Source organism: Pelophylax lessonae (genome assembly GCF_965119305.1).
Source record: "Pelophylax lessonae genome assembly, chromosome: 6".
Lineage (NCBI taxonomy): Eukaryota > Metazoa > Chordata > Amphibia > Anura > Ranidae > Pelophylax > Pelophylax lessonae.
In genome coordinates, this window is record NC_138773.1 from 189828027 (window position 1) to 189847687 (window position 19661).

A 19661-nucleotide genomic window follows, 5' to 3' on the forward strand; every position below is an offset into this window, starting at 1 on the left:
GACGTCAGAAGATTCCAGTCTCTCCTGGTCGGAGCCAGACTGCAGGCCTTTCTCCCAGTTTGGGTTACTCGTTGCCAGGACCCTTGGGTTCTGTCGACAATCCGTCTGGGTCACCGGTGGGTATTCTCTCAGCTTTCTCCTCATGCCTCTTTTCTGGAGACAAGGATATCAGCCTCTCCATCGAAAGCATTGGCATTATCCGAATTCCTGACAGACCTTCAGCTTCAAGGTGCAGCCATGCCAGTTCCATTGGCGAAGCGTTACACAGGTTTCTATTCCCCACTCTTTCTAGTTCGAAAGAAGATGGGAGGTTGGAGGTCGGTGATAGACCTCAAAAGGCTCAACCGATATATTGAGCTCGAGAGCTTCAAGATGGAGTCCTTGCAAACTATCATCCAGGTCATCCAACCAGGAGATTGGTTGATATCTCTCGATCTTCAGGACGCATATCTTCATATCCCAATCTTTCCAGTTTATCAGAGATTTCTGAGATTCGCTGTAGGCAAGACACATCTTCAGTTCAAGGCTCTTCCATTCGGGCTCTGCACATCTCCTCGAGTATTCACCAAGATCCTAAAGACTGTTCTCGCCCCCCTCAGGGAGAGGGGGTTAAGAGTGTATCTAGATGACATTCTCCTATTAGCAAGCAATCCGGATCAGCTCAGATCCCACAGGGAGATTCTTCTTCAAACCTTACAGGAGTTTGGTTGGCTCATAAATTTCCAAAAGAGCAACCTATCCCCGACACAACAGATGATTTATCTGGGGCCATGTTCAATACCCATGTTGGGACAGTGTCATTACCTCTCCAGAAGATGGATATGATCATTCAGAGGATGTTCACTGTCATTCGGAGTACTCAGCCTCTCAGTGTCTGAGTTTAGTAGGCACAATGTCCTCATGTATTCCCATGGTGCCATGGTCCCACTGGCACTTGAGGCTCTTCCAAACAGGTTTTCTGTCACAATGGAGAAAACAACATCTTTCCCAGAAGATTCAAGTGACCAGCTTAATGCGCAGAAGCCTACATTGGTGGACGAAGAGAGAGAACCTCGCCAACCCCGTCACCTAAGCTCGTTCAACTGGACCATCCTTACGTCTGATGCAAGTGGACAGGGATGGGGCGCCCATTGCGGAGATGTCAAGCTACAGGGAAAATGGTCTCACTCAACCAGAGGAGTGGTATCCAACGTTAAAGAACTAAGAGAGGCATTCCTAGCTCTGATTTCCTTGACACCCCTCCTCCAGGGCCACAGAGTCCTCCTAAGATTGGACAACAAGGCGGCAGTGGCATATCTACTAAAACAGGGGGGTACTCGCAGCAGGACCCTCCTACAGGAGGTCGAACCCATAATGCTATGGGCAGAAAGGAACCTATGAGGTCTCAGGGCAGTTTACCTTCCGGGCCGGCTAAACACAGTAGCAGACTCACTATCCAGAAGGTTCGTAGACAACAACGAGTGGACTCTACATCCCCACGTTTTTCTCCAAATCTCCAACCTCTGGTACCCTCCTCAAGTGGACATGTTTGCCACTCCAGAGAACTCAAAACTCCCCAGATTCTACTCTCGCCTTCCCTACACTCAGACGGAAGCGGTCGATGCCCTGACATGCCCATGGAATTTCTCCACGTCATATGCCTTTCCTCCTCGCTGATTCTGAAGTTTCTCCGGAGACTCCTCACAGAGTCAGTACAAATCCTAGCGATACTCCCTTTTTGGCCAAAGAGACCGTGGTTCCCTCTAGCCATCCGTCTTAGTGTGGAACCCCCCATCAGGATTCCTCCTTTTCCCGACCTTCTATCGCAGCAGGGACTATGTCATCCGAACCCTCAGAGGTTGGATCTTCGGGTTTGGAAACTGAGAGGCAAAGGTTTCAGTCCTTAGGATGTACCCCTGGAGTCATCTCGACACTATTGAAGGCCAGAAAACCCTCCACCAACGCGGTCTATTCTAAAATCTGGAATAAGTTCCTAGCATTTGCCGCAGGGCAGGACTTCAACCCCATCCTTCCCTCTACCTCTCAAGTTTTGGCCTTCCTGCAGACAGGATTGGAATTAGGATTGGGTCTAAGCTCCCTTAAAGTACAGGTAGCAGCGATCTCGGCTGCAACCAACAAGAGATGGGCAGAAGATCCTCTAGTAGTTACCTTTATAAGAGGAGTGTTGAAGATCCGTCCTCCCATCAGGCGCCCTTTTCCACAGTGGGATCTTACCCTAGTCTTGGAGGTTCTATCTAACCCCCCCCCCCTTTTCTCCTGTGGAACAGGCTTCTCGCTGTTACAAACTGCCTTCCTCTTAGCGATCACCTCTGGCAGACGAGTCTCCAAACTGCATGCCTTAGGAATAAGTGAAGATCACATTACCTTCTTCCCGGACAGAGTGGAACTTCGCCCTATGCAGGGTTTCATCCCTAAGGTCTCCTCTTCTCATCTGCTAGAGCCTTGGGCTCTTCCAGTCTTTCAGAACTCGGACTCAACTCATCACGACCTAGACATCATTAGAGTTCTTCGGGCCTATCTAGAGGCCACAAGCTCATTTAGACATTCTGACAGTCTGTTCGTCATCCCCTTCGGGAAAAACAGGGGCAAAGAGGCCACCAAGAGGACTCTATCTTCATGGATCATCAAGCTCATCCAGAAAACCTATAAGGTCAAGGGGCTATCTCCACCTTCCCAAGTAAGAGCTCATTCAACCAGGGCAGTTTCAGCTTCCTGGGCGGAAAGGGCCAACGTTTCCTTAGAGACGGTTTGCAGGGCCGCCTCATGGTCATCACATCATATGTTCTTCAAGCATTATGGTATCGACCCAGGGTCTCTCACAATTGTGGAGTTCGGCAGAAGGAATATTCAGTCGGCCATGTCTTTGTCCAATTAAAGATTCACACATTCAGCATTACCCACCCATTTGTCTTTGCTAGTTATTTATCACTAGCATGCTGCCATGGAGGCACCAGGAAAACTGAAAATTGTATCATACTTACCGTAATTTTCCTTTCCTGGTGCCTATCCATGGCAGCATATGCTCCCACCCCTGGTATTCTATATGACAGAGAATGATGGGACAGGGGGCTGGGCCTTTCTTTTATGCTACTCACTGGTCCTGAGGGAGGAGTAGAGGCGGAGCTCTATCACTAGTATGCTGCCATGGATAGGCACCAGGAAAGGAAAATTACGGTAAGTATGATACAATTTTCCATTTTTTTTTGTTTTGGATAGGATAAAGAGTGATTAGAACACCTGTCAGTTTTTATTGCTGTCTGTGCCCCCCATTAAGGAGATTCACCCTCTCTGTTTGTCCTGTTTATCATTAAAAGTAAAAGAAAATCACAACATTTTGGCTTGTCCCCATAAAAGTAATATTCCAATGGGGACACTTGTTCTGGTGGCCTGGGGGTCCCCAAGGAATCCCCTTAATTTGCAATGATTTCCTCTCACTTCCTGTTTGGCTATGGGACAGAAAGTGAAGAGAAATATCTGCAATGGAACACGGATGGCAAAAAAAATCTGACAGGGGTTATAACCCCCCTACTCTATCCAAAATGTTAAAGAAATGGAAAGATAGAGCTCCGCCCCGACTCCTCCCTCAGGACCAGTGCATAGCATAAAAGAAAGGCCTAGCCCCCTATCCTATCATTCTCTGTCGTATAGAGTACCTGGGGTGAGAGCGTATGCTGCCATGGATAGGCATCAGGAAAGGAAAATTACGCTATGATACAATTTTCCTTTTTCCAGGTGCCTCCATGGCAGCATACTAGTGATAAATAACTAGCTCAACACGGGTGGGTAATGCTGAATAAGTGATTTTTTTATAGTCGCCGGGTCCATGCGATAGTGTTTAACCACTTGCTACCCGCCCGCTGTCAATTGACGGCGGAGCGGGGCAGCTATTGTTCTGGGATGCCGTCATATGACAGCGCACAAGAACAGCCTCTCGCGCGCACCGCAGGTGCGGAGCGGCGATCGTGGTCGCGCCGTGTTGCTAGGACACGGCGCGACCCCGATCTCGGTAAAGAGTCAATGACATGACTCTTTACCCATGTGATCGGCTGTGTCCAATCACAGCTGGTCACATGTAAATGAGGAAGTGCCGTTATTCAGCTCTCCTCGCCTCACACTGTCAGAGTGTGAGGCGAGGAGAGCCGATCAGCGGCTCCTCCTCGTAGGAGAGAAAAGTACAAGTAATCAGGACACTGATCACCAGTGTCCTGATTACACAAAATGTAAATAAAGAGCCAATTACTGCCCACCATCAGTGCCCACAGTGTGGCCATCAGTGCCCACAATCAGTGCCACAATCAGTGCCCATAGTGGTGCCAGTCAGTGCCCATCAGTGCCTACTTATCTAGGCACTGATGGGCACTGACTGGCAGCACTATGAGCACTGATTGTGGGCACTGATGGTGCCCATCAGTGCCCATCAGTGCTGCCTATCAGTGCTCATCAGTGACATCTATCAGTGCTCATCAGTACCGCCTATCAGTGCCCATCAGTGCGGCATATTAGTACCTCCTCATCAGTGCCACCTCATCAGTGCCCATAAGTGCCACCTTATTAGTGCTTATCGGTGCCACCCGTCAGTGCCCATCAGTGCCACCCCTTAGTGTCCATCAGTGCTGCCTGTCAGTGCCCATCAGTGCCGCCCATCAGTGCCACCTCTCAGTGCCCATCAGTGCCACCTATCAATGCTCATCAGTACTGCCTATCAGTGCCACCTATCAGTGCCCATCAGTGCTGCATATTAGTACCTCCTCATCAGTGCCACCTCATCAGTGCCCATAAATGCCACCTCATCAGTGCCCATCAGTGCAGCCTATCAGTGCCCATCACTGCCGCCTCATCAGCGCACATCAGTGAAGGAGAAAAATGATTTATTTTCAAAATTTACTCACAGAAAAAATGAAAAACTTTTTTTTTTTTTTTCAAAATGTTCTGTCTTTTTTCTTTTTTTTTTGTAAGAAACTTCAGAATCAGCAGGCGAGGGGGAAAGGCATATGGCATAGAGAAATTCCAGGGGCATGTCAGGGCATCCACCACTTCCGTCTGAGGGTAGGGAAGGCGAGAGAAGAATATGGGAAGCCTCGTGTTCTCTGGAGTGGCAAACACATCCACCTGAGGAGGATACCAAAGGTGGGAGATCTGGAGAAAGATGTGAGGGAGTAGGGCCCATTCATTGTTGTCTGTAAACTTTCTGGACAATAAGTTCGCCACTGAGTTCAGCCGTCCTGGGAGGTAAACTGCCCTGAGATCCAGTAGGTTCCTCTCCACCCATAGCATTATAGGGTTGACTTCCAAGAGGAGGGACCTGCTGCAGGTTCCACCCTGTCTCTGTAGATACAGGACTGCCTGTTGTCTAGTAGAAGAAAGCCTAACTGACCATGGGTTAGGGGTGTCAAGGACGTTAGTGCTAGGAAGGCAGCTCTCAATTCCAGAATATTGGATACCACTCCCCTGGTGGGACAAGAACATCTTCCTTGCAGTCTGGCTTCTCCGCAATGAGCGCCCCAGCCCTGTCCGCTTGCATCGGACGTAACTATGGTCCAAGAAAATGAGCCTAGGTAATGAGGATTGGAGAGATTCTCGTGCTTTGTCCACCAGTGTAGACTTCTGCACATTAAGTTGGTCAAATAAATCTTTTGAGAAAGGTGTTGTTTTCTCCATTGTGCCAGAAAACCTGTCTAGCAGAATCTCAGGTGCCAATGGTACTAGGGGAATGCATGATGAAAACATGCCCACCAGGCTCAGGCACTGGGAGACCGTCAGATGGGAACTCTAGATAACTTTGATCATCTTCATAATGATAATACAGTACTCGCCTTCTGGGGGGGGGGTAATGAAACCGCCCCCAGATGAGTATTGAACATGGCTTCTAGGTTGATCATCTGTTGCATCGGGAAGAGCTGACTCTTCTGGAGATTTATGAGCCATCCAAACTTCTCTAAGGACTGGAGAAGTATCTCCCTAGGAGATCCAAGTTGATCTAGATTGCTTGTTAGGAGGAGGATATCGTCTAGGTAATTATATACCCTCAGACCTTTCTCCTGGAGGGGGGCAAAAACTGATATTAAAATCTTGCTGAACACCCAAGGAGAGGTGCAGAGCCCGAATGGAAGGGCTTTGAAATGTAGATGTATTTCGCCCACTGCGAACCTCAAAAATCTTTGGCAAGATGGGCGATTGGGATATGCAGGTAAACATCCTGGAGATCAATCGAAATCAAACAATCACCTGGTTGGATTACTTTGATAATTGTTTGTAAGGACTCCATTTTGAAACTCTCGAGTTTTACATAAGGGTTGAGTCAGATCTGTCACAGGTCTCCATCTGCCAGTCTTTTTCCAGACCAAGAAAAGTGGGGTATAGAAGCCTATATAGCGTTCTGCCAATGGGACTGGCAAGACTGCTCCCTGAAGTTGTAGTTCTGTCAGAAATCGAGATAAGGTCAGAGTTTTTGTTGGGGAGCCTCGTTCTTGTCTCTTGAAAAGATGTTTGAGGGGGGAGGATGAGAGAACTCCCGCCAGTGGCCTTTTGGAATTGTTGAAAGGACCCAAGGATCTTGCCAACAAGCAGCCCAAACTGGAAAAAAGGTCTGCAGTCTAGCTCCGACCAGCATAAACTGAGCTCTCCTGGCATCAAAAAGACTTAATTGTCTCTTGAGGAGCGGTAAGAGTTTTCGATTTACGTTGATTCAAAAAAGAGGCCTGGGTGCCTCTCCAGGGTCTTCTGTTGTTTCTCTGCTGTCTGAATTGCCTGTAATCTCTGGAGTTTGATGTGCAGAATCTTGAGGAAAAGACTCTGGGTTGTTTGACCTTTCTGTCTTGGGGGAGGAGCCCAGACTTACCCCCTGTCACCCTTGAAATGGCCTTATCTAGTTTTTCTCCGAAGAGGGCCTTACCAAAGGGCATCTTACACCAACTCTGCTTTGATGCTAGGTCGGCCGTCCAAGGCTTTAGCCAGAGGGCTCTTTTTGCCATCACTAAGTGAAGCATAGACCTCGCAGAACAGTAAATGGTATCAATCACAGCTTCTCTGATGAAGTCTGCTGATAGTTTCAGTTCTTCTAACGCCTTAATGATGTCTTCCTTGTGAATGTCCAGGCGTAGGGCCTTTTCAATGTTATCTGACGATGCCCTAATGGCATTTGACACAGAGGTGAGGGCAATAGTCAGCTTACAAGTGAAACCAGAGGCCAAATAGCTTATTTTCAGATCTAAGTCTATCCGCCGGTCCAAAGGGGCCCTTAAAGGAAGCAGAGTCTTCCATGGAAAGGGTGATATTTTTGGTGAGACTGACCATTGCTGCGTCTACTACTGGCATGGAATTTAGTGACTGCGACTCAGTCTCTGATAAAGGATAGAGCTTGTTAAGGCGGCCTAAGGTGAAATTCTTGTCTGTCTTCTTCTATTCATCTTCGATGCTCTCCTTTATTTCACCCATCAATGGAAAGACAACTTGTTTTCTTTTTAAAAAAGGAAAATATGTTTTGGATCCCTAGGGGGGGGGTTCCTTTGGATCTTCCCAAGATATCGTTGCTAAACTGCCCGGATAAAGGGTTGGACTAAGGCATAGCTAAAACCCGATGGGTCCACTTCTTCAGAGCACTCCTCCGACAGGTATTTCGATGAAGCCTCTCTGGTTGGTAGAGGCGAGAGAGGTCGAGGAGTACTGAGATCTGAGGGACCTGGAGCATTGGGGTCACTATCCTGCATCTGAGCACCCGGAGGGGGCTTTCTGAATGGAGACTAGAGCTGCTAGTTCTGAGAAGGAATCCTTCATGGTCTGTTTTAGCAGATCCACCACTTGCTGATTTTCCGCTTCTTGATTGGATGCATAGTCTCTGAAACAGTCATTATAGACCAATTTCTCGGGTAAAGGAAGCGCGCCACATGCCCAACATCTCTTCTTAGAAGGGTGAGGGGGAACGATGGTATCTTGATCTAGACCTCTCCGAGGATCTGTAGTGGGGTGAGCGGCATCTGCGATCCGGACTGTCATTGTCGTAACGTCTTGAGGATTTTCCTGATCTCTTGGAGTGAGCAGGGCTGGAACAAAGGACACTTGTCAGTCCATGTGTGCGCTTTTTTAAATTTTAAAATACTCAAGAGAGGTGGTCCTATACCTATAGGAGGTGCAAGGATCTTGGTTGTGGGATGAATGACTCATGGTGGAATGTTGCAGGAGGACCAGCTGAAAGCAGATAAAAATAGAACAGATAGAAAAAGAAAAATTATTCTATTCTTTTTTTTGAAAATTGGGCTAAGAACCTCCAGTGGGAAGTAGGGCACAGCTAACCACTGAGAAGGTGAAAAGAAGTGACCCTTATTAGGGTAAGAAGGAGAGAGGGTACCAGAAAATCCCTCCTCAATTGGGAGGAAAAAAAAAAAAAGAAAGGTGACAGGGAAAAAATCAGGGCAAGCCCTGATCATTTCCCAAAGTAAAGATGGCCGCTCCGGAATCAGCATACTGTGCAAGCATCGGCGCATGCGCACACACGCGCCGCCTCAGGACCGCTCGCCTCCGAGTGCCGGTGTTCCATGAAAAAACCCTACCCGTGAAAATTCCCTACCCTCGTCACTTCTGGTGAGGGTACGTCATACATCAGCTGAGCCGCTTGTCAGTGTGCATGCACACAGCTGCGGAGGGTTGGGAATTTTCACGGGGTATTGTTTCTTCACGGAACCCCGCCTCATTCATCAGCTGTTGCCGCGCCAAATCATCTTGGCTCCAACCCGTCAGACTTCCCTCATCTCTGCTCCAGGAAAATGTAATCGGCAGCAAGTCTATGAAAACTCAAATCACGGCTACAGTGTTTTAGAAAGTTACAGTCACTCATTTGGGACGCCGCACCTGCTGATGAGGGAAGTCTATGAGACAATTTAATTTAGCGGCTGGGCATGCGCAGTGGGATGCGCTGCAACAGCTGATAAATGACACGGTGTAAGGTTGAAAAACACTACCCCATGAAAATTCCCTACCCGCCACAGCTGTGAGCATGCGTACTGTGAAGCTGCTCAGCTGTTAAATGACGTACCCTCACAGGAAGTGACGAAGGTAGGGAATTTTCACGGGGTAGGGTTTTTTAACGTTACACCAGCACGCCTGTGATGTCACCTTGAGCCCACAAGGAGGGGGAGAGAAATGCGGCCGAAGGCTGGCCAGCACAAGGAAGGAGGACATGCGAGAGCCAAATGGAAGAGCACAAAGGGGAGCAGAACGGGAAGGCAAGGCGGGAACATGAGGAAAACAGGCTGAAATAAACCAGGGAGGTAATAAAATAAAAGCACCGATAAGGGGGAAGAAGAGGATGGAAAACGTTTGAGCAGACACAGTAACTGGAATCTGAGAGACATAATGCTGTGGAAAAAAAAAAAGAGGAAGGACAGAAAGCTGGTCCTTATGCAAAACCCTGCCCAAGAGACATCAAAAAACTGTGAGGAAACTCTGCACAAAATACCCCAAAAGATCCACAGAATGGGTTCCCAGGGTTTTTAGTGTTTTGAGCGACCGAACAGGGACTGTGCACGGGAGAGGCTGAACCCGGCGGAAGCTGGCAAATGGCAAAGGTATGGACATACTGCTATTCTTCACCAGTAAAGAGGTATGAGAAAAAAAGGAGAATGATGGGATAGGGGGCTAGGCCTTTCTTTTATGCTATGCACTGGTCCTGAGGGAGGAGTAGAGGTGGAGCTCTATCACTAGTATGCTGCCATGGAGGCACCAGGAAAAGGTTTTGGCCATAGTTCTACTTTAAACTAAAGCCAAAGTGCAAAAACAGGATACTTAGTGGAGACAATTGTGGTTAAGCTACCATTTAATGATTTTTTTTTTTTTTTTTTAGATTTAGATACACTTTAAGTATATTTAGGTTCTTGATATTCATGTATTTCTTGATTTTTCTTGTTTGGCAGCTGCAATAAGGAGAGTATTTGAAAATCGAAGATATAATGTAGAAGAACACAAAAACCTGACAGGAGAAAAAATGTTAGACATCATAAAGGAGTATCAGAAAAAAGATCACATTAATAAGGACAGCTTTATCTGCTTTATTCTCTCACATGGGGATCAAGGAACTGTGTTAGGTGTTGATGGAAAAGACGTGTCCATTAAAGATCTAACTAGATGTTTCAACGGTCGGAATTGTCAGTCACTCATTGGGAAACCTAAGGTATTCTTTATTCAAGCATGCCAAGGAGATGAACTTGATGGGGGAGTCCCTTATGAGGGAGATGGCAGTACATCTACATATGATTGTGATGGAGTAAGCCTTCCTATTACTGCAGATTTCTTAACAGCCTATGCTAGCACTGAAAATTATAAGAGTCTACGAGGTCCCAAAGGCTCTGTTTATATTCAGAAGCTGTGTCAAATCTTGGAAGATCCTAACAATGTGTAAGTACAAATTATTTGGTAGATAACGATAAAGTATTTTTTTTTTTTCGGATTTCAGTATGTTTGTTCATTTTTCCCTAAAAAACAGTTGCAAAAACTTGGCAGGCGTGGATAGCACAGGTAGTAATGTGCACATTTTTGAACAACATATACATAATGGTAGTAACTAGGGATGATCAAACTTTTGAAAAGTTCGGTTCGACCAGAACACCCGAATTTCCCGAAAGTTCGGTTCGGATTCCAGAACCCCATTGAAATCAATGGGACCCGAACTTCTGTAATCAAAAAACACAATTTTGAAGCCCTAAAACCCAATAAATGCCCCTAAAAAGTGCCTAGGGTTCTGGGTCATGCCCCAGGGACTATGAATCAGGCAAAAAAATGTTCTTAAAAATTGTCATTTTTGATAGAGAGCCAATTATTGAAAAAATTATTGAAAAAAAAAAAAGAGATTTTTTTGGATTTTGGGGGGTCTAAAAAGTGTACCTGTGAAGTTTTAGCTCTGTAGCATGTCCAGAACCATTAGAATTTCAGTAGCGCAGGGATGGTGTTACCCTCCTTTCACACCTGGGCGTTTTTTTTAACTTCTGTATAGAGGTATATATATATATATATATATATATATATATATACTGTATATATATATATATATATATATATATATATATATATATATATATATATATATATGTGTGTGTAAGTATATATATATATATATACATATATAAATATATGTATATATATGTGTGTGTGTATATATACATATACATACACACATATATATATACACATATATATATATATGTATATATATGTATACCCCTAACCCAGAATCTGCATAGTGGGGTCACCCTGGCATGGCAGAGTCAGTTCACACTAAACTACACTACGGCCACTCTGACATGGCAGAGTCAATTCACACTAAACTACACTACGGTCACCCCGACATGGCAGAGTCAATTCACACTAAACTACACTACGGTCACCTTGACATGGCAGAGTCAATTCACACTAAACTACACTACGGTCACCCTGGCATAGCAGAGTCAGTTCACACTAAACTACACTACGTCACAGAGTCACAGAGCGGGTAGTCACAGAGGGGGTCGTAAAACTGTGGGATAATGAGTACGGAAACCCATATCTAAATTTAAGCCGTTATTTTTTGTGTCAAAAAGACGACCCCCTCTGTGACTATCCCCCCACCTTCCCCCCTGTCTTCAGCTCTCCCTCTGTCTTATCTCACTAACTATGCTAGTTTTATTACCATTGCCAGTTAAATGTGTTTATGTTTCTTTGGTTTTCTCTTTTTTTTTACTTTGGCTTAGAGATTTTGTGTTTTTTTAACATTTTGTGAATCAGTACTGCTTGGACCTTGAAGAAGGGGCCATACCCCGAAAGCTTGTCCTGAAAAATTGTATATTAGTGCAAATAAGAAAAGTATCACGGACAGTACTCAATTGTCTCTGTCTCAAGTGCACTAATACGGCTACAATGACCTCAAACTTTTTTTTGAGATAGTCAAGTTTGACTATCGGATGGTTCCAACACCACGCAATGGCTGCTCTTGCTGCTAATATCATATAGGAAATTAATCTTTTACTCGTTCTAACAAGTGTTAAGGTGTGTATTATGTGCTGCTTTTTACTAAAAATCTCTTTGTCAGGGTCCCCTCTCCTCATTTCTTTCACAATGCTATATCTGGAGATACTGCCCAAACCCGGCAAGGATTTGTCATTATGCGGTAGCTACCACCCCATTTCCCTTACCAATATTGATATACACCTTTATTCCAAAATTATTGCTAACCGCCTCCCACTCCTTCTTCCAGACCTAATACACCTTGACCAAGTTGGGTTCACACCACGATGGGAAGCCTGTGATAACACCCTCAAAACTTCAATTGAATACGCTCAAAAGCAGAACATCCCAGGTTGCCTTATATCGGTGGATGCCAAAAAGGCATTAGATTGTGTCCATAGGGACTTTCTTTGGGCTACCCTTCAGCAAATGGGATTGGGACCTAACATTCTACATAAAATTTTGGTCCTATACACTAACCCTTCTGCAAGAATATGCTCTAATGACCTGCTTTTAGATCCAATTGAAATTAAAAATGGGACTCGCCAAGGATGCCCCCTCTCTCCCCTTTTATATGTTCTGACCATGGAACACCTTGCTATTGCTCTCCATAATAACCCGGACATCAGGGGTATTGAAGTAAGTTCTCATCACTACAAGTTATACCTCTATGCGGATGACCTTCTTCTTCATGCCTCTTCCCCTCTTATATCTCTCCTATTGCCTATGAAGGAATTTGCAGACTTCAGGTTAGTGAGTAATTTTAAAGTCCATTACAATAAAACAGAGGACCTTAACATTTCTCTATCCTCTCAGGAGAGCTCCAGACTTAGTTCTAAATTCCCCTTTACAACCTGACACGGGCCCCATACAGCCAATGCTTTAGTTATGAATTAACACAGTGAGTAATTGGTACCAATCACTCATTGTGTTCATTCAGAAAAGGAAGGGACTTTTAAATATTACATATTTACCGGACCTATCCTCCACTCTCAAACTTGAAGGATCCTATTGTGTGCCTTAAGCTGCCGACGGGAAGGAGAGGATGGAAGCTATTAGCACTGCGGGGGAGGGTAGAGAAAAAACAGGAGGTCCTGGGCAGCAGGGGGAGAAATGTATGGTGCACAGGGAGGGTGATCAGTGTGGCAGGGGGTAAATTACTGTAACCGATCCTTTTTATGGCTCTCTCTGCAGCAGCTGAAAGCCAACGGGAGGGAAAGAAGAAGCCAGCTTTCAGCTGCTGTAGAGAAAGCCATACAGGGGATTGGTCCAGTAGTTTCCCCCCTGCCACACCGATCACACTCCCTGCCAACATCCAATTCACCCTGCTGCCTAGGCCCCCCCTACTGGCCCGGGCTCCATACAGGAGGACTGGTGGTACCCCCATATCTACAGCCCTGGCTGGAATACTCCCAAAACTAACATTACCCTGTCTCCAAAGCACCCACAACTGCCTTAACCAAACCACTCATTGACTTTGAGTGTTTGCTATCCCAGTCTGCCAGGCTGAAACACCCCTTATCTCCATATATCAAGTCTCACTGAAGGCCTCCCTACCACATGCCTTGCAGTTTATCAACAAATGGAAACAGGAACCTAATATTCCCAGTGAAGAATTTGACTAGGACAAGATACTCATATCTCCCAAATTTTTGAGATGGGAACGAGGGACACCTATTAGTAAAATGTATGTAGGCTTAGGAAACACCTCTCCCATATCCCTTTAAAGGTGAGTTATAAAAAAAAATATTTAGTTAAGCCCACAAGTGCTTTTTTTTTACCACTACTATTCCTTTATACTGGCTTTTGGGATTTTTTTAAATGCAAAATGCAGCAATTTAGAAATTGGTTTAGAACTGGGAAACACTTTTTGAAAGATAAATATATGGATTTTTCGTACAGCTTACCTGTAAAATCCATTTCTTGGAGTACATCACGGGACACAGAGCAGCCATAATCATTACTATCTGGGTTATACGCCACCTATAGGTGAAGGGACACTGGCAACCAATTAAGACAAGAAGTCCCCCTCTAAATAACCCCTCATATACAGGAAGTACCTCAGATTTGTAGCAAGCAATAAACATCCCAGACAAGAGGGGATGGACCTCTGTGTCCCGTGATGTACGCCAAGAAATGGATTTTACAGGTAGGCTGTAGGAAAAATACATATTTCTTTATCTTACATCACAGGACACAGAGCAGCAATATTCATTACTATCTGGGACGTCCCAAAGCAATGCGCTTGAGGGGAGGGGGGCACCATAAAAAACACTGCCATCAGACCACAAAAGATCTACATAGCTGCCTGCAGAACACTGCGGCCAAATGCAGACTCCTCCTGGGTCTTAACATCCACTCAATAGAATCTAGTGAACATATGTACCAAAGACCAAGTAGGGGCCTTGCAAATCTGAGCCATAGAAGCTTGATGGCAAACTGCCAAAGAGGCACCTTCTCTTCTTGTTGAGTGTGCCTTTACTGGAAACGGTGGAACCTTCCCTTCTAAACCATAAGCCTGGATATTAACCTGGAAAATCCATTGAGAAATTGTAGATTTAGATGCTGCCTTCTCTTTCCTGGGACCTTCTGGCAGCACAAGCAAAAGGTCGGTCTTACGAATCTGAGCTGATCTTTTCAAATAAATCTTCAATGCATGTACTACATTGAGAGAATGTAATAACCTTTTCTCTGCTGTTTGAGGATTTGGAAAGAAGGAAAGCAGTATAATGTTCTGATTCAAATGAAAAGCGGACACCACCTTGGGCAAAAAACCTGGGTGTGGAAATAGAATCACCCTATCTTGATGTGAAATCAAGAATGGCTCTTTAAAGAAAGAGCCGCTAATTCTGATACTCTTCTGGCTGAAGTTACTGCAACTAAAAAGACCAACTTTCTGGTCAAAAGAACCAGTGGAATATGCCGCATGGGCTCAAAAGGCTGTTTCTGTAAAACTGCCAACTCCAAATTTAGATCCCAAGGACAGGATGGTGGCCTCACTGGCGGAAGCATATGTAGCACCCCTTGAACGAAGGTTCGAACTAAAGAATGCAAAGCGATCGGTCTCTAGAAGAAAAAAAACGATAAGGCTGTAATTTGTCCCTTAATAGCACCTAAAGCTATTTTAATTTCTATCCCTACTTGCAAGAAGGCTAGAATTCTTCTGATGATATATTTACGGGGATGCCATTTCCTGGCCTCACACCAGGAAATGTAAGAATTCCAGACCCTGTAATAAATGCCTCTAGAGACAGGTTTTCTAGTGTTTATCAGGGTAGAGACTGCAGGGCCAGATATACCAGCTCTTTCAATATTCAGACTTCATTAGCTAAGCAGTCAATTTTAGAGACTGTAAAGCAGGGTGTAATATTGGACCCTGAGAGAGCGGGTCCGGATGCAGTGGAAGAACCCAAGGCCTTGCCACTGCCAAATTTAGAATTTGTACGTACCAAAACGTCCTGGGCCATGCTGGAGCCACCAGGATTACTGATTTCCCCTCTACCAGGATCCTGCGAATAATATGCAGCAGCAGCTGAACTGGGGGAAAGGCATAGATCATGGAAAACTCCTCCTCCGCTCTGACTGCGAGTGGATCCCTGGTCCAGGACACAATTTTTTTCAACTTGTTGTTGAAACTGGATGCCAACAGATCTACATCCAGGACCCTCAGCATTGGCAGATCAATGCAAAGATCTCAGTATAAGGACCATTCCCCCGGAAACATCTGCTAAGGACTCAGAAAGTCTGCCTGCCAGTTTTCTATTGCCGGAATGAAAACCGCCGACAGCCATGGAACAAATTTTTCCACCCAGGATAGAATGAGATCCATCTCCTTCTGGATTGACTGATTCTTGGTGCCTCCCTGATGGTTGATATAAGCCACAGCTGTGGCATTGTCAAATTGTACCCTGACAGGGTAACCCCGAAGTCTGGGTGTCCAGTACTTTAATGCCCACCAAACTGCTCGGATTTCCAGGATATTGATGGGAACACTACTTTCTACCCAAGACAACTTTCATTGGACAGTGGCTTCCTCCAAAACTGGTCTTCAGCCAGAGAGACTGGCATCTGTAGTCACTACCTTCAAGACTACTGGAAGAAAGTATTTCCTTCTTTCCAAATTCCTGGCCATCACCCACCAACTTGGACTTTGACGTACCCTCGGTACCAGAGATATGCACCAATCTAAGGCCTAGATCTATCTGCTCCAGGCTGCTCCCTATGCAAGGAATTGAGCATAGGGAACTGATTCAAATGAAGACACCATCTTCACTAATAAACTCATGCAAAGCCGTACAGAAGGATACTTTTTCCTTCTTAAAGACTGAACCAGATCCTTCAGGTCTATGACCTTTCTTGACGGCAAGAATACCTTTACCTGTACTGTGTCCACAAGGAAACCCAGATATTCCAGACGCTGGACAGGTTGTAAGGCTGACTCTGCCAAGTTCAGAATCCAACCCAGACATTCCAAGAACTGAACTATCCAGAACACATTCTGGCTTAGAGCCGAAGCCGATCGGTCGATTAGTTATAGATCATCTAGATATCCTACCACTGCTATTCCTTGAGACCTTAGAGCCACCAATACTGGGGCTTCGATCTTTGTAAACACTCGTGGAGCCATGGCTAGCCCCAAGGGCAGAGTCTCCAACTGAAAATGACGTTACCTCCTTCCTTTCGATGCTGCAATCATGCCAGCAATTTTACCCTCAGGGCCAGCTAACGTCGAGGCCAAATCATCTTTAGTGACATAGGCTGAGACAGGAGCACTGGATGCAGCTTCTATGCCTAACAACCAATTGGCTAGACACCTCTGGCCCTTCAGGGGAGGTAAACACAGAGGAAGCCCGGCTAGGATCTTCTAATCCTGACGATGGCACCATAGTGCCCCTTCCAGCTGTGCACCCCCACCCCCCTCCATTTTTCTTTCCAGGGCAACTTTGCTGTAGACAAGAAAAACTTGAGGTACTAACTTTACTGTACACAAGGCTTGTGCTAAGCTATACAGCTTATCACACACAGCACTGATTATCCCAAAGTAACAGAACCTGTCTGTGCCTGTAAACATGCACCCACAGTGACTCACACACCCAGTTACTGCTGCTCTACATCCCCTCCAGCCTCTGACAGAAGCTCACGCGCTGGGAACACTTCCTTAAAAGTCGAACCGTTTGCGATTGTTAATGCACATGTGCGGCATGCTACATACACGATTCCATCCATGCGCAGGCCAATCATGACACGCTCCTCCTGGCTCCACATGCACGCTTGTGCCTGGAAATGGTGAATATTCATGCACACACGTACGATCCTTCGCCACAGGGGCGCCACCGAGGGCGCTCCCTGACCTGGAGCCACAGAGGGGACGAATGCACGGGCGCTTGTGCACCTAGGCAAAAACCTGCACGCCAAACAACATGGGGTGAGAGCAGAAAGTTTAAGCAAACAAGGTGTGCTTTGTCACAGGTGATACACCTACTGTCTCAGGTGAACATAGGGTGAGAGCAAAATGTTTAGGCAAAACAAAGTGTGCTTTGTCATAGCTGATACACCTACTGTCTCTGGTGGAAACCTAAACATGGCACTCAGTATCTGGTATTTTGAAGGGGACAGTGCATAAAAATATTTTTTTACAACTATTTTTAAAACGGACTTACCGTACCCGCGGCACAATTCTGCTTAAAACCAGAACCCAATCTTTATTCATCACGGCAGGTATCTGTCACTTGCCGACCATCAAGGACTGGGTCCCCTTGTTTTTAAAGGACCACTTCCTTGGACCTGTAGAGCACCCTGCCGGAACACCTTTGGGGTTGGTTTTCACCAAGAGTCCGGATCCAAGGGTTCGGACTCATAAAAAGGTCACATTACAGGCAAAACCTCAGTGAAGTCCATGGGACTGAAATCACAGGGCACCATGAAATCAATGTGATTTCCCTTGTCATAAAATTCTGTGCCCATCAGAAGTTGCACTAGTGTGAATTGGGCTAATTGGTGACATGCGTTCAGGTGTGTTTTTGATCCATTTACCACATTCCAGTACAGTACAACAAAATGCGCTACAATTGTGCCAAAACTTGCACTGAAAAAGCACACAAAGCCCCACGACTGAAAAGGTCCTTGAGCTACTTTGGGGAGTTTGTCACGCATTTTAGGTGGGTGTGAATAGAATATTCATTTTGCCATGTTCCAGTACAGTTAAGTGTAGAAAAAATGCAGCATGTTTTTTTTTCTTTGGACTGGAATACACTGGAACAGATTGCACTGGCATGAACTATACCATTGGAATCAATCTAATCTACTGTCCATGCATTTTTGATACAGAAAGACTGCATTTGGTGTGAACTGGCCCTTACACTGGATTACATACAGATCTAAAATGCCTCCCTATCTGGGATTCACCATGATCGCTTTTGGCTACTCTTTTTCTCCGTGCGCTACCATAGGAAGTCACTTCCTATGGTGGCACAGGTGCAAGCTTGCTCCCAAGCTGGGCTGAATGCGTCCATAGACACACACAGCGCAGCTCGGTCCTATCCCCTGTTCTCAGCACTTTATTGACAGCAGCAGGAGCCAATGGCTCCCAATGTTGTCTCTCAGTCCTGTGAATGCAGGGAGAGAAGAGAGAACTGCTGCAGACAAGCACAGGACTCAGGTATGTATTTAGGGGGAGAAGGAGATACTGGGACATTTTTTACCCTAATGCAGGGAATGCATTAAAGTGGTAGTTAAGTCCATTGTATTTTTTTCTTTTTAGGGGCCCCAAGGTGGGTTATACCAAAATGTGCTAGTATGCACCGCATATTAGCACATTATGGCAGACTTACCTGTCAAACAATGCCCTCCAGCATTGCAGTGGGAATGACAGCGGGCCCTGTGTGCTTTCATCTCCGCTCAGTCTTCCTTCCAGGTTTCGTGCCTTTGGCCACTTGATGTCACATCACCGCGGCACAGATCTGCACCTGTAAAGGTACGTTGGGCTGTGCATGTGCAGCTCAGTGCAAATACCAGCTGACAGGCAGGAGGAAGCATTATTGACAGGAGAGACTGATAGGGTCTCTTCTCTCATAAATACCCAGCCTGTCAGCAATTTTTACAAAAGTACACCGGAAAACATCACAAACGTACATGCAAAAACGCATCTGTAATGCAGAAATTGTGGTGTGCTCTGGCCATTAGGTAAAAATTGTCTTTACAACCACTTTAATCCAGAGTTAGTAAAAATCTAACATGGTGTCAACCTACAAATGTTAGTGGTAATTTTAACTGGTTAAAAGAAACAAATGATTAACTTGCACTTTTTGGTACAATTTTGTTTTTATCTCTTAGCCAAGAAGATTTGAGAAACATCCTGACCATTTTACAGCAGGACATAGCGGATGAAATTTACAAGGTTAAAGATAACGGAGAGATAAAACTTGGGAAACAGATGCCATCATACAAATCAGAGCTTCGCAGAAAACTGATTTTTCCTCCTCCAGAAAATATATAAAGCCAATGATTTCCAAATCCTATCTCTGTTTCTAACTTTCTCTTGGAAGCAGCTAAGGATGAACAAGACATATCAATACAATCCTCTGAATATGACTTAAAGTGAAAGTAAACCTTTAAAAAAGCAAATTTTTCCAGCAGGTAGGGTCTTTTGGTAGAACAACTTAGGCCCCTTTCACACAGGCGGTGTGACAGTTTTG

At 45.4% G+C, this 19661-nt stretch overlaps 1 protein-coding gene across 1 annotated transcript in view; it reads left to right on the forward strand.

Moving 5' to 3' along the window:
- LOC309558265 (caspase-8-like) overlaps window positions 1–19496 on the forward strand; it is a 174040-nt gene extending 154544 nt beyond the window's left edge. The window contains exons 8-9 of the mRNA XM_082261315.1: window positions 9906–10386; window positions 19300–19496. Coding sequence (XP_082117441.1) covers window positions 9906–10386; window positions 19300–19462 — 644 coding nt within the window. The 3' untranslated portion in view covers window positions 19463–19496. The remainder of the gene's footprint in view (window positions 1–9905; window positions 10387–19299) is intronic.
- Window positions 19497–19661: the final 165 nt, after the last annotated feature.